Source organism: Podarcis vaucheri (assembly GCF_965113315.1).
Source record: "Podarcis vaucheri genome assembly, chromosome: 5".
Lineage (NCBI taxonomy): Eukaryota > Metazoa > Chordata > Lepidosauria > Squamata > Lacertidae > Podarcis > Podarcis vaucheri.
This window is the reverse complement of record NC_138763.1, coordinates 32,136,337-32,150,827: the sequence shown is the minus strand read 5'-3', so window position 1 is coordinate 32,150,827 and position 14,491 is coordinate 32,136,337. Positions and strand designations below refer to the sequence as shown.

The 14,491-nt window shown below is 40.0% G+C and overlaps 1 protein-coding gene across 2 annotated transcripts in view; it reads left to right on the top strand.

Moving 5' to 3' along the window:
• ACSL3 (acyl-CoA synthetase long chain family member 3) overlaps positions 1–14,237 on the top strand; it is a 51,466-nt gene extending 37,229 nt beyond the window's left edge. For both annotated transcript variants that reach the window (XM_082221792.1, XM_082221791.1), the window contains exons 6-17: positions 666–775; positions 2,941–3,079; positions 3,678–3,834; positions 4,878–5,001; positions 5,782–5,853; positions 6,960–7,099; positions 7,838–8,010; positions 8,365–8,439; positions 10,707–10,898; positions 11,499–11,613; positions 13,126–13,283; positions 13,960–14,237. In XM_082221792.1, coding sequence (XP_082077918.1) covers positions 666–775; positions 2,941–3,079; positions 3,678–3,834; positions 4,878–5,001; positions 5,782–5,853; positions 6,960–7,099; positions 7,838–8,010; positions 8,365–8,439; positions 10,707–10,898; positions 11,499–11,613; positions 13,126–13,283; positions 13,960–14,123 — 1,619 coding nt within the window. In that variant the 3' untranslated portion in view covers positions 14,124–14,237. The remainder of the gene's footprint in view (positions 1–665; positions 776–2,940; positions 3,080–3,677; positions 3,835–4,877; positions 5,002–5,781; positions 5,854–6,959; positions 7,100–7,837; positions 8,011–8,364; positions 8,440–10,706; positions 10,899–11,498; positions 11,614–13,125; positions 13,284–13,959) is intronic.
• The last annotated feature ends 254 nt before the right edge of the window (positions 14,238–14,491 follow it).

The window sequence follows — 14,491 nt, the reverse complement described above, 5'->3', positions numbered from 1 at the left end:
TTTCACTGCGCAGCGATCCCTTTTGCTCTTCTGGCTTCTGAGATTCAGAAAATTTTTTTTCTTGTTTTCCTCCTCCAAAAACTAGGTGCGTCTTGTGGTCTGGTGTGTCTTATAGAGCGAAAAATACGGTGCATTAAAATATTACTTCACTGGGATAACTCAGTTGGTAAAACGTGAGAGTCTTAATTTCAGGATCCTGGGTTCAAGCCCCACATTGGGCAAAGGATTCCTGCATTGCAGGGGGTTGGAAAAGATGTCCCTCGTGGTCCTTCCCAAATCTACAGTTTTATGATCCTTTGATAATACGTTTGGGAAGTATCTAAGGTGGAAGTCCTTTCTGTGCTCTGCTCTCTCTCTCATATTGTGTTGAGAGTGCGGTGTAGAACTAAAAAGTCACATTACCTCTTCTGTAAAGAAAAGAAGAGGGATCCTGCTAGTGTGGCTTGGAAAATAAGATTGCCATTCTTCAGAGTACAAATATGCATAGTGAAACCAAAGTACATTTGCATTTTATGTTTCTCAAAGTTTGAAATCTCGAATTTGAAGCAGCAGTGTACTGAGACGATTTCAGCATGCAGTGTCTCTTTTGTATCCTGGACTTTATAGTATATGAGTCTAGTAATAATAATTAATAATAGGAAATTTATTATTCATTTCCTCCCCAGTTGTTACACTTTATGCCACACTAGGAGGCCCTGCGATAGTACATGGGTTAAATGAAACTGCAGTGACAACCATTATTACCAGCAGAGAATTGATGCAAACAAAACTGAAGGTAAGGATTGCCCTTGACTACATAAATTGGATGCGGATCCAAATGTGGATTTTGTTCATTTGTTTATTCAGTTCTATAGAGGAAAATGTGATATACATATAGTGCAGGTTTTTTCTCTTGCTCTACAGATTTATGTTCTTATGTAACAGAAGATTACGGAAGTGTAAATGATTTGGATGCACCTATAGTTTCCATTTAAAAAAGGACTGTGATCCCCACCCCCATAATGGTGCTTAACTCAATACAGTGGTACTTCTGGTTGTGAACGGGATCCGTTCCAGAGCTCTGGCCAAATCCCGAGGAATTTGCAACTGGAGGTCCCACTCCTGCGCATGCGCGTGGTGCAGTTCAGTGCTTCTGCGCATGCACACGGCAAAACCCGGAAAAATACTTCTGGATTTGCCGTGTATGTATCCCGAAGGAGTCTGATCCTGAAGGATACGTAACCAGAGGTGAACGCAACTAGAGGTACCACTGTACTAGATAGTCCTCTGACACTGACACACACTTCAGGGAATGTGGCCAATTTTTCATTCTTGCAAAGTGTCATGTACATGGACGGTGTGCTATGTATAAATGTTTCATTTCCTAGTATTGTGGTGGTAGTAGTAGTTAAATTTATTTATATCCTACCCTTAGTAGGGCTATGCTGCCCCATATCTTCTATTTGTGGTCTCTTGGCCCTGGATCAGGCCAATCTGCCCTGCTTGTACCAACCTGGGAACCTCCCACCCTGTCCTGGATCTGTCCCCAAAGCAAGTCAGGAGGTGCAGCTTAGGTGGAGGGTGGCGTTTGTGTGCCTCTGAATTTGTAATCTAGCTGCCAAGGTTTAATCTTATATTGTAAAAAACTGTGTACATCAGTTAGCCAATAATACAGCCTAAACAATTTAAACAAGATTTGTGGGGGGGGGGGGCAGGGCGGGGGGAGAGCCAGCAAACTTGTCAAGACGTGATGGGTTGCTCTCTGTTTGCTTCTAATTGAACGAAGCATGGAAAAATCATCGCAGATCTGAAGTTTCTTTCCATAAAAGGGTTTGTTAAATATCCTGTTTTTGAGCATTGGCTTCATAGGCCAACATCTTGACTCACAGTGTAACCATAAAAACACTTTGGGGACCATATGTCTCCAAGTGTAATCTATATTATAATTCACTAAAAGTATTTGTAGCAGCAGAGCCAGGGAACCAAAAGATAGGATGGCTAGAGGAAGGAGTGGAAAGAAGAAGAAGAAGAAGAAGAAGAAGAAGAAGAAGAAGAAGAAGAAGAAAGGATATATGGAGAAGAATTCTGAGGGGAAATGACAAGCGAAATGGGCAGCTGAGAAAAGTTGTGCCTTTTTAAGTTCATCATTAGAACTTTAATGCACACCGTTTTTAGTGTCAGCAAGAATTGTTATAAATTACATTGATACTGTTTATTCCAAACATACAGTATTGAAATTTCACAACTGGCTGGTTGTGGTAGTAAATAGTAGTTAATCAACTTGCCCTCTTTTTACCCACCCTTCACCATAAGGTTCCAGGACTAGTTAAAATGTGAAAATTAAATCTTAAAATTGGTTAAAACAATTTGCACCCAAAAGAATAGGGTTAAAACAAGTTACGACTGAAATAATATACCTTAAAAATATATTAGCACTGTTAGCAGCTTAAGGTTAAGGTAAAGGTAAAGGGACCCCTGACCATTAGGTCCAGTCGTGACTGACTCTGGGGTTGTGGCGCTCATCTCGCTTTATTGGCCGAGGGAGCCGGCGTACAGCTTCCGGGTCATGTGGCCAGCATGACTAAGCCGCTTCTGGTGAACCAGAGCAGCGCACGGAAACGCCGTTTACCTTCCCTCCAGAGCGGTACTTATTTATCTACTTGCACTTTGACTTGCTTTCGAACTGCTAGGTTGGCAGGAGCAGGGACCGAGCAACGGGAGCTCACCCCATCACGGGGATTCGAACCGCCGACCTTCTGATCGGCAAGCCCTAGGCTCTGTGGTTTAACCCACAGCGCCACCTGCATCCCCACCTAGCAGCTTAGATGACATCAGATTAGCTTTTTTGAATGCACTCTATTTACAGCAGGTTGAACCATTAAAGTATAGAACTGCAAATGTAGGGCATTATGATTATTATGATGGAAACAATTAAACTGTTTGCCCCATCTTTTTCTGCAGAGTATTGCTTCTCAGATTCCTCTGATGCGCCATATTATTACTGTGGATGGCACACCAACAACATGGTCAGAATTCCCCAAAGGGGTAATCGTTCACACGATGGCATCTGTTCAAGCTATGGGAGAGAAAACAGAAAACTGTACATATACTTTTTCCTTTTTCCTAATGATAGTATTTTCTTGAAAACTGTGAAGGAAATCTAAGACATGATAATGCTAAATGTGGTTAATATCTTGCCAGTTATATTCTGCCCAGGGTATATGGTGGATGTGTGTTGTGTTGGTAACTTATTATTTTTAGCGTATGTTTGTTTAATCAGGATACAGAGTTTGTGTAGCAGTATTTTTTAAAGAAAATAACTTCTAAGGAATACCTGATATCAGGTGAACCTACCAGTGGAAAGATGCATCCTGGTTGCTAGTAAAACATGAAGGGCAAACGAAGATTCCAGGGACTACTAGAAAATAAGATGGAAGCAGGAAAAGTGTATTGTAGGGTAGCGGGAAACAGCAGCACTTTAGGACTCTCAGGGTTCCTGTTCCCTAGTGTCCAGAGAAACCACTTATCAGTCACAGCCCCGACTTCACTCATTGGCTTAAAATGGTGACATATAAAAATATAGAAGACATTAAGGTTTACAACAAGAATAACTTAGTAGTCAATATTTTAGATTTTCAGAATCTTTCAATTTTGCTTTCTTTCAAATTGTTTTGACGCTTGCTTCTTTTTTGTTTAAGTTCCAGTCAACAAGCAGAAGCAGAGACCGTTGCCGTCGGACATTGCAGTAATAATGTATACCAGTGGTTCTACAGGTGTCCCCAAAGGCGTTATGATCTCGCATTGTAATCTTATTTCTGGTATAACTGGGATGGCTGAAAGGATTCCTAATCTTGGGTGTGTAACACATGTAATCCTAAATGACGCTTTTATTGCTTTATCACTGAAATTATTGAAATGAACACATTAGGGTATATGTTGTTTAGGTCCTTAGAGAAATAATTAAACTTCTGTTGCACAAAAAGAACCCCTACTGTAAGAGCTCTTCATGCTCACCTAAAATGTTCGAATATATGTGGTCAAATTGTTCTGGTTTATGTTCTTTAGTATTGGATATTCAGAAAAGAGAAGTTCTGTGACTGTTTTACTAGTCTGGCAAGAGTATCATTTTCAGTACAAATAGATTGTCAGGAATGATAAATCACAAAAAACCCCAGACCTTTTTGCACTAGTGTGATTGTATTTTGCAAAGGCAAACATGATTATTGAAACCTCAAAGCTATTTGGAACAAGGGCTTTCCTGTAGCTTTCTTTACCCTTTGATAGTTGAAGCTTAAATATGCTGCAGAGACACCCATCCATGGGCAAATGGGTGGGGGCGTCTACTTGCCAATACCTGAAATTGCAGTAACATCAAGTGACTTGTTTTTGGCCAAGCAGTTTTTGAAATGAAACCACGCCAGAAAAGTCGCAGTACCAGCGCCTGCAACCTCCTTTTTGACTTAGCCCTGTATTTACCTTCCCTGACAACTGATGTCCTATGACTTGGGGCTAGGGCAGGTGAGTGTGTGACTTGGCCAGAACTGCCTCACAGACCAAATGAGGAGACCTTGTGGACCAGAGTCCCCCCCCCCCCCATGGTGCTGCATTTTCCATTGATACTGACCTAATTAATTATGGAGGTGAAATGTTCTGACTGATTTAAGAAAAAGAATGGTTAGTAGTCTTACTTCTGGTAAATCGTGCTGCCAGAATGCTTAACCACATGCATGAGGAGAACGTATAATTCGGCTTGCTCTTGTTTAAATATGACAATATGCCAGCATTGCAAAGTTGTTGTGCCAGGATGCTCTTTAGATTATGCTGCTACTGCAGTCTCAAGCAGTGGGTTGACACAACTTGGCACAGAGTTTACCGTAATCTCTCTCTTATTCCCCTAGAGAGAAAGATACTTACATTGGATACTTGCCACTTGCTCATGTTTTGGAGTTAAGTGCTGAACTTGTTTGCTTGACTCACGGATGCCGTATTGGCTACTCATCACCTCAAACATTAAGTGATCAGGTAAGGTTCTCCCACTTCCAAACAAATCAGACCATAGCACGGTTTTTAAAAGCACATTTTTCTACTACACAAATTCCCCATCTGACACCCCACACTAAAAGGGGGAAAAGCTGAACAAGCACACAGTCTGCTTGGCTTAGACCTTGTATCAATGGTGGCTTCTTCATGGGAGTCAGTAGTTCTGATTCATTTATGAATCTGCCTCAGTTCAGCAGAGATAAAAAAAAAGCACTTTTAAGGGTATTTACAAGAAAGGGTTGCCTGCCAAAAGATGAAGGTAAATAAGTGATGTTTCTGTCTTAAAAGAAGGTTCTTTGTATGGTTTGGGCAATTTGTTTTTAGCATGGAAACGGAGTGCATTTTACCCTTATAATTAGTGCACATTCTGCCCTGATACTGCTTGGCATGTAAGTGCTTAACACAAGCATAACGTGACTAAATTCCTCACCCCTTTTTTTCAAAATCTGCATCATCCACTTTCCAACTGTACACACAACATTTTGTGTCCAACCACCCACTGAAAACATCCTTGGACTATAGTATCAAATTACGCATTTTTAAACTTGTCTAAAATATATGTGAAATTAAGTATTTGTCTACTTAAAAGGGTATCTGTTTCAATATCTCTGACGAAAATATGTCGTAGATGCTTTCTGACCCAGCGCTATGGTGAAACATGATTTTTTCTCAGTGTGTGCATCTTTTACGCTGGGCAAACAAGAGGATTTTTGATGAAGACTAACTTAAGGTTACATGTTGCTTTCTTCACTTCTCTTTTAGTCCTCTAAAATAAAGAAAGGAAGTAAAGGTGATGTTTCTGCACTGAAGCCAACTCTAATGGCAGCTGTGCCGGTAAGTTGTGCATTTGAAGCCTGCCTTTTTCAAGAGTTACATATGATGAGATGATTATTTGAAGGTAGCTTAGTTAGTACCTTAGGATTTTCTCTACTGCCCACTTAAGCGGTTCCCATGTAATCCTTCATTCCACTATGGTTGGGTGAATTCATGTTTTCAATAAACATCAATGATAAAACTAATCCTGCCAATTTATATTATTAATAAGTTGCTTAAAACATAGTATGAATATTTACTATGACATGTATCCTGACAATTACAAGTGGAATAAAGCTTATTTTCCTCCTCTCTCCTCCTCAGTGCAGCCCCCCCAAAGTGGTATGAGCGGATAGATTTGAGGGGAAAACGGTTAACGTTTGAAGTTGTTTTATCCCAAGCTTTCTGTTATGGTTCATGCTGTATATCAAGGGTGGGGAACTGCTGGCCCACAGCCAAAACTTGGCATTCTAGGCCTCCCCATTTGTCCCACCAGGCCATTTTTTAGGAAGCCATGTTCACCCACTCTAGACCTGAAGTTGTCCATGATGTTGGTAAGGATGGGGCTTCAGAGGAACAGTTGGGAGCTTAAAGTGAGCTCTGGATTGTTATTTTTCTGGAGCTGATGGGTGGTGAGAGCATACCTTGCTGAAGGTGGGGGAAGCTGTTTCCATTCAGTTGAAACAACTTCTCTCTCCCAGTGCTGCTCTTTGAACCTCCAAAAGTTGGCGGTTAAAGTGTTGCACTGTTTGAAAGCCCTTTCCCAAACAGTCCTACAGTGCTCTTTAAAACCTCTGTGCGGCTCCTCAAACCTCTGAAGACTTCGGAAGCAGTGCAGAATGGTTAGGGAAAGGGCTTTCAAACAGCCCTTTGTAAACAGCACAGCACTGGTCCTTATGGCCCTATTTTAGGAGGTTTCAGGAGCTACGTGGAGCTGTTTGCAAAGGGCTTTTAAGAAGCCCTACACTGCTCTTTGAACTCCTGAAAACCAAAGCCCACCTGTCAAATTGGGTCTGCCCCCTCTAATGTTCTCTAATACTAATGCCCTCAGAGACCTGTGCAGTAAATCAAAATTTATCGCTTGTTGTTGGCTTGCTTTGATACGCCTAATTCATTTCTGTAACTAGGAAATCATGGATCGAATCTACAAAAATGTCATGAATCGAGTTAACGAAATGTCCAATTTCCAACGTAACCTGTTTATATTGGCTTATAATTACAAGATGGAACAGATTTCAAAAGGCTACACTACTCCATTGTGTGACAGGTAGGTAACTGAGGGAGTGGTGTGCGTGTTTTTCCCCTTAAGGGGTGAAGATTTTACTCGGGGAGATGGACGGATGAAGAGTGGCCTGCATGGCTGAATCTGTCACGGAACCAGGACACTTTTGCTGGCTATTAGAAGACAGGGCTAGGTATCAATACACAAATCTGGTAGTCTGGATGGGAGGATAGGTACCTTAATTAATGATCAAAACCAGTACTTGGAATTGAGCCTGGAAATAAATTGAAGAGTATTGCTGTTGTTTTCTGAGCGTCTTTGGGCATATTTATGTGGGAAAGCAGCATTCAAATTTAAATAGTAAAAATAGTAAGGTATTTAAAAGAAAGAAAAAAACATTTATATTACTCAGTTGCCTAGTCTGTATTGTCCGGTTTGTACTCCCTCTCATCTACCTTTGTTTATAAACTTACACACACTTTCTAGGAAGTACGGTAATTCCCATTAAAATCAGTGGGACTTGCTTCTCCATAAGCATGCATAGAATTCATTTTTAAAAAATATGATTCCTTTCCATAGAAAAACCATGCTCAAAGTGGCTAACTACAGGAGTAGCTATAAATAATAAGCAAAACACATCAAAAAGTATACAAAATCAAACAGTTTCCACATAAATTGTGCCATATATGTTGCAGAACTTGCTATGGGCAGTGATTTCCGTGTCTTCTTTATTATTGATATTATTTTTATTGAGCAATAAAAACATACTCTTAACCTTTTTAGACTTATTTTCCGGAAAGTCCGGATGCTGCTGGGTGGGAAGATTCGGGTCTTGTTGTGTGGAGGAGCTCCGCTTTCTGCAGCAACTCAGAGATTCATGAACATCTGTTTCTGTTGCCCAGTGGGACAGGGCTATGGACTAACAGAATCCTCTGGGGCTGGAACGATAACAGAAGGTAAGTTAGGTGCCAATCCAGGTGTAGAGATATAGTTAGGGGTTACAAGTAAAGTCATAGTACTTTACTCCAAAATCCCTCTGTAAATTTGACATGTATTTTAATACGGAATTTTCTTCTGTAATAAAGTATTTTTTAACTGCTGATTTGTCAGTCTTTTAGGTCAGCTTGTTTTTACACCTGACTTTTCTTGACAATTATTAATGTCTAGAGATTTTTATGATTTAAGTGGTATACAAATTCTATTAAATAAATAAAAATAAATGGTGCATTGGCTATTCAAAGAAATATTTAGATGGTTTCTAAGCTGTACCTCTTGAATTCCTAATGATGTTTTATTTTCCAAAATTTCAGTTTGGGACTATGCCACAGGCAGAGTGGGAGCACCCTTGGTTTGCTGTGAAATCAAGCTCATGAATTGGGTAGAAGGTGGGAAGTTCTTTATTCAATGTTTATTATCTTTATTATCCTTTTGTTTGAAGACTGACTGAAACATTTTGTTTAAATAGAATAATGTGGCAGTGATCCAGTGAGCTCTTTATTAACATGCTTCCAAAGGCTGGCTTGCTGGTGGCTGGACTAAAAGCAACACCCTCCGATATTTCATAAACTACCTATGAGAGCAGAACTAGCCCTAACATCAGAGATCATTTATCAGCTCTCCCATGATGATATTTCCCCCATTAGCTTTAAAAACAGCCAGTGGCACCTGATTTGGGTTGGAGATGTAGTCCTACATTTAATGATCCTTTTCCTTTGACTATTTCCAAAACTGTGAATAAGCCCACTGAAACTCTTAGCAACAGGTGGAGGGGAGGAAACAGCGACGTCTCTGAGAGAGAAAATTCGGCTTGGGAGAACATGTGTTAGGAGCATAGTACCCCAAACGCAGGTCCTCTCTGCCACACATTCTTCCATGCCTTATGTTCCACAGTGAAAAGCTTGAGGCCAAGAGGCAGGTTGCTTGTTTTCCCTCAGCCTCACTGCCAGCTGAATACCACCCATGATCTGGGTTCCATGCCGTCTGAGGAAAGAGAGTTCTTAGCTAAATGCCTCTGCTCAGCTCACCCTTCCCTTTAAACCTCCCCCCCCCCGCAACATGCACTTTATCAATTAGCACAAGGTTTTGTTTGTGTCTTCTCAATGACATCTCAAAAAGTAGTAGTCGGTGGAGAGACAGCTTAGTCAGTTCATTGAGCAAAAAGATCAAAGGGTTAAACACAATCCTTTTTCCCTGTCTCTAATTACATTTCCTAAGGCTGCAAACTTATGATCTCTTGCTATTCTGCACAATATCGTATTGCTGCCTCTCTCCCAGGTGTGAAGTGTTTTAAGTCTCCATAGAATTCCCCCTTAAATTGCCCACACATAGCTAGATACTGGTAGGTAGCCGTGTTGGTCTGACGCAGTAGAAATATATATATATATATAAAATAAAATTGTCCAGTAGCACCTTAGAGATCAACGAAGTTTGTGCTTGGTATAAGCTTTCTTGTGTATGCAAACTTCTTAGTTGGTCTCTAAGGTGCTACTGGACAATTAATATTATTATTTTTATATATTTCTGTAGCTAGATACTGATAGTCTTCCTCTATGAGTATGAATGCATTCCATAAGAAATAGGAATCCTGAATTCACGCTGGGAAGAAATGATACATTGGTTTTCTAGCTGAACATCTTGTGTCAATTTTTCAATAAATCACCTGTTGTGTTGTGCACAGAAATGTTGGAATAAATATTCTTAAAAGCAAGCGCAAGAAGATCAGCAATATTTATCAGCATATTTGTTCTATTTTGAGCAGTCTGGAGAAATAATCCAAGCACTATATATTTTTGTTTCTTTTTAAAATTATATTATAAAGTCTGCTAGATAAAGAAATATTAACGAAGAGAAACATACACAAGGACTTGCAATGCTTCAAAATGCTGGATTCACTAAAGTTCAGTGTAAACTGCGTTTGATTTGTTTCCCTGCTTACTTTGAGCCTCATGATGGAAACTGTGAGTCATTGTTAATGAGATAAATGTAGACAACTAGGTCTATAAAACTGGCACCCTAACAGCTGTGTGTTAGAGTGGATTGTTTGGATTCAGATGTGGAAGACTTGGGCTCAAAATCTTGTTCTTAGGCGTTGCTTTCAGGGCCACCGCACATACTAACCTATGTTGTTGAGAAAAGTAATCTGCATTTTGGAAGAGCACATGTTTTGCCCCATTGCATCATATATCCTTTTCCATTTTGCTAAGTATGTCTGAAGTGGCATATCATTTCACCTGATATCTAAATAAGCTGCACAGTCAACTAATTACATCTCTAGACAGCTTTTGAAGTTCAAATTGATTCATTCGCATCCTGTGCTCCCTGAAATTGGCTTGTCTGGGTTCAGGAGACACCCCAGAACAGCACACAAGGGAGGAAAGGGGGATTGTTCTCTCTGGCAAGCTGTAATACTTGCACTGTTAGAACATTCATCACAGTGCAACAGTGAATTCCACCCAAAGTTCTCTTCCTCTGCACATCCTCAGTGGTTTGGGCATTGTAATATTCTGAGGTATTATTGCTTACGGTTTTCGAGTTTATGTTGCCTTGAAACATAGCAGAACATATTTTGGAATGTGGCTACTCTGTATTTTAAATATATATACGGTAGATATTTATACATTAACACTCCCACTTCATGAAATTTATATTATAGGTGGATACTTTAACACAGACAAACCATATCCTAGAGGCGAGATTGTTATTGGAGGTCAGAACATAACTATGGGCTACTACAAAAATGAAGAACGGACCCGAAGTGATTTCATGGTGGATGAGAATGGACAGAGGTGGCTCTACACTGGGGACATTGGGGAATTCCAGGCAGATGGTTGTCTAAAAATTATTGGTGAGTTAATCCTGTAATACTTGACTGAGCTAGACTATTGCAGAAATACCATTTCATGCCACGAACATGGTTTTTCTATGATTTATATGAGCATGTTCAAATTTAAATACATGTTGTGGGACTTTATGAAGTCACTAGACAAAAGGTTTAATGCAAGATCTATTTTTTTAAAAGTCTAACCCGTGATTGATCTGTTGAAGGGCTGAGCACATTAGCAGAAGTTAGCCACAGAAATCCAGTCTAGATCATTTAAATCTCAGATTCCCCTGAAGAGGAAGTGATTATGGAATTCTGTTAAGCTGGTCCTGAAGACCTTCGCTTCATTACTGTATTTTAGTTTTTACTATTATATTGATGATTAGGCTTTTGGTGTTAGGCAATGGATATCTTAAATGGTTTCATATTGTATGGGATTTGGATGGTTTTGTATATCTTTGTGAGCTGCTTTGTGGAGTGTGGTTCACAAAAGGCAAAATAGAAATCTGTTAAGTAAATAAAAGAAACTCCACGTCTGCAGTGAGTTTCCTCCTGTACACCTGTGTTTAATGTATTCTGAACTTTTAATGAATGTCACATTAATTTTATTTCCCCTTTTTATAGATCGGAAAAAAGACCTTGTAAAACTTCAAGCGGGAGAATATGTTTCTCTCGGTAAAGTTGAAGCTGCTTTGAAGAATCTTCCACTGATAGATAATATTTGTGTATATGCGAGCAGGTAAGACAGCCTATGTAATCATGTGTTTGTGTTAGAGCAGTGTTTGCATCTAGAAACTTTTATATGCTTTTAGCTGAAAAGTTATCACATGCCCTTTTGAATTTGCATAGACTTGATAGGAGAATAAATTCCTTCTGATCCATTCATCACCAGCTGGTGACTCAATGGCAAAGAAGAAGAAAAATTAAAGCTAGCTGTAATGTGAGTTACTGTCCCAAAACATCCATATTTAATTGTCTTTGAAGGGAACTGCTAATAGGTTTTTGTCGCAAGACCAACTGCTGAATTGGTTTACAGAACTCCCATAAGCTTAGATCTTGGCTACATGTTACAGCTGTTCATACTGGAAGCAGATACTGGAATCCTGAAGTTCTCCTTCCCACATCTTGTCCTATCGGGCAAGGAGAAATGGAGTGTCTTCAAGCCCAGGCTTACCCATTGCTTTTCCCTGACCTCCTAGGAAGGAGGAAGGGTAACGAGCAAATGAAAAGAGTAGGAAATAGCTTTTTGCCTGACAGAGGTGTTTTGCTTTTGTTCATTTTAATCTAGTGTGTGCTGTGGAAAGTGCAGTCGCAAATCTTCATTGTTCCCCATCAACTCCTAGTGACACTTAACAAACAAAATTTAACTAATCAGTAAGATTTAACATCCTGCCAACCTAGCAGTTCGAAAGCACCTCAAAGTGCAAGTAGATAACTAGATACCGCTCCGGTGGGAAGGTAAACAGCATTTCCATGCGCTGCTCTGGTTCGCCAGAAGCGGATTGGTCATGCTGGCCACATGACTCGGAAGCTGTACGCCAGCTCCCTTGGCCAATAAAGCGAGATGAGCGCCGCAACCCCAGAGTTGGTCACGACTGGAACTAATGGTCAGGGGTCCCCTTTACCCTTTTAAGATTTAACAATTGTCTCCTTGCCTGAAAAAAAGTATTTCCTGCTCCTTTGGTTTCCCAGGGGCTCTATTGCTGAGGGTCTTTAAAGGTTTGTTCCTGTAATGTCAAACTATGGTTTTGGTTTTATGTCTGAGCAAGTCTGATACGATGGATTTACAGTGTAAACTTGCCATGGTATGTGTAAACTTGCCATGGGGTGCACACTGCAATAGTAACTCTTTGGCAAAAGTAACATGTGCTCCACTCTATGCTTGGGCATAAGTTTAGGAAAAAATGTGATCCATGTACCGTGGAACCTTGGGTTAAGTACTTAATTCGTTCCGGAGGTCCGTTCTTAACCTGAAACTGTTCTTAACCTGAAGCACCACTTTAGCTAATGGGGCCTCCTGCTGCCGCCACGCCACCGAAGCACAATTCCTGTTCTTATCCTGAAGCAAAGTTCTTAATCTGAAGCACTATTTCTGGGTTAGCGGAGTCTGTAACCTGAAGTGTATGTAACTTGAAGTGTATGTAACCTGAGGTACCACTGTATAGTAAAATACGAAAAGTTGCATAAAGCCAAGAAGAAATATAAACATCAGTCTGAAATGGTGTACATCTCTCTCGCTCTCTCTCTTTAGTTTCCAGTCTTACGTCATTGGATTTGTTGTGCCAAACCATAAAGAACTTAAAGAGTTAGCACGAAAGAAAGGATTTAAAGGAACTGTGGAGGAGATATGTAACAGTCCTGAAATGGAAAAAGAAGCACAGAAGATTATAGCTGAAGCTGCTTACATAGGTAAGCAAAGTTGCATAGTAAAATGCAGAACAACTGTTAATAAAAGAAAGGTATCAGAAAAGTGATAGGATCTACTTGAAAATATTAGATTCTTTTTCATCACCATTAGTTGTTGAGGAATTGCTTAAAAAACAACAATTAAAAATTACAGAAGAGCTTCATCTGCTTTCTCACATCCTGTTTCCCACACTAGCCAACCACATGCTTCCAGGAAGTTCACAACCAAGGCATTAAGGCAACAGCTCTTCCCTGCTATTGCTGTTCATATTCCCCATTCACATACTCATCTTCCATGAATGTGACTAATCTCCTGTTGAAGACCGCTAAGCTCATGTCCATCACCACATCTCATTGCATGGGATTCCACAGATGAATGGTTCATTGTGTAAAATACCTCATTTGTCTGCCTTGACTTTGCTGCCCATTTCTTTTATTGGATGACACCAGCTTTAGTACAGTATTGTCAAAGCGGGAAGAACTTTCTGCACCTCATACCTCTGTGATTTCCATTCTTCTAAGCTAAACACCCAAAATGTTTTAGCCTTTCCTCAGAGGGGATGATGCTGCAGTTCTTGATCATTGTGGTTGACCTTTTTCTGCCCCTTTCCCAGCTCTGTGCTGTCCTCTTTGAAATACACTGTATAATTGGATGTTTTTTCTCTCTCTGTTGTTGTAGCTAATCTGGAGAAATTTGAAATCCCACTCAAAATTCGTTTGAGCCCTGAACCTTGGACCCCAGAGACGGGCTTGGTGACAGATGCCTTCAAACTAAAACGGAAAGAGCTTACTGCACACTACCAGGAAGATATTAATCGAATGTATGGAACAAAAATAAAATAATGGTTTTTTTTCTTGCACCACTTTGCTATGGTGAGCTCAGATCAAATAGGAAATACTTGAATCACACGTCTCATCACTTGGGACCAACATTAAAAACATCTTTACTCACTCTCAGCTTATGCTGTTTCTTCTGATAATATCAGCGTCTTTAACTGGCAGGATTAGTAAAATGTTAAGGCAGAAAATTGGTGTCTGTCTCCTTTTTCCCTCCCTTAGTTTTTTTCTGCTACCTTGTCAGTGAGTGGATTTTCCTAAATGTCCTTTTGGGCTAACCTGATTTTGAAGCCTCAAGTTTTTAAACCTGATTTATAAATCCTGTATAATGTTTCCATTCGTAACTTTTTGAAGTTTGGATATATAGAGGGAGA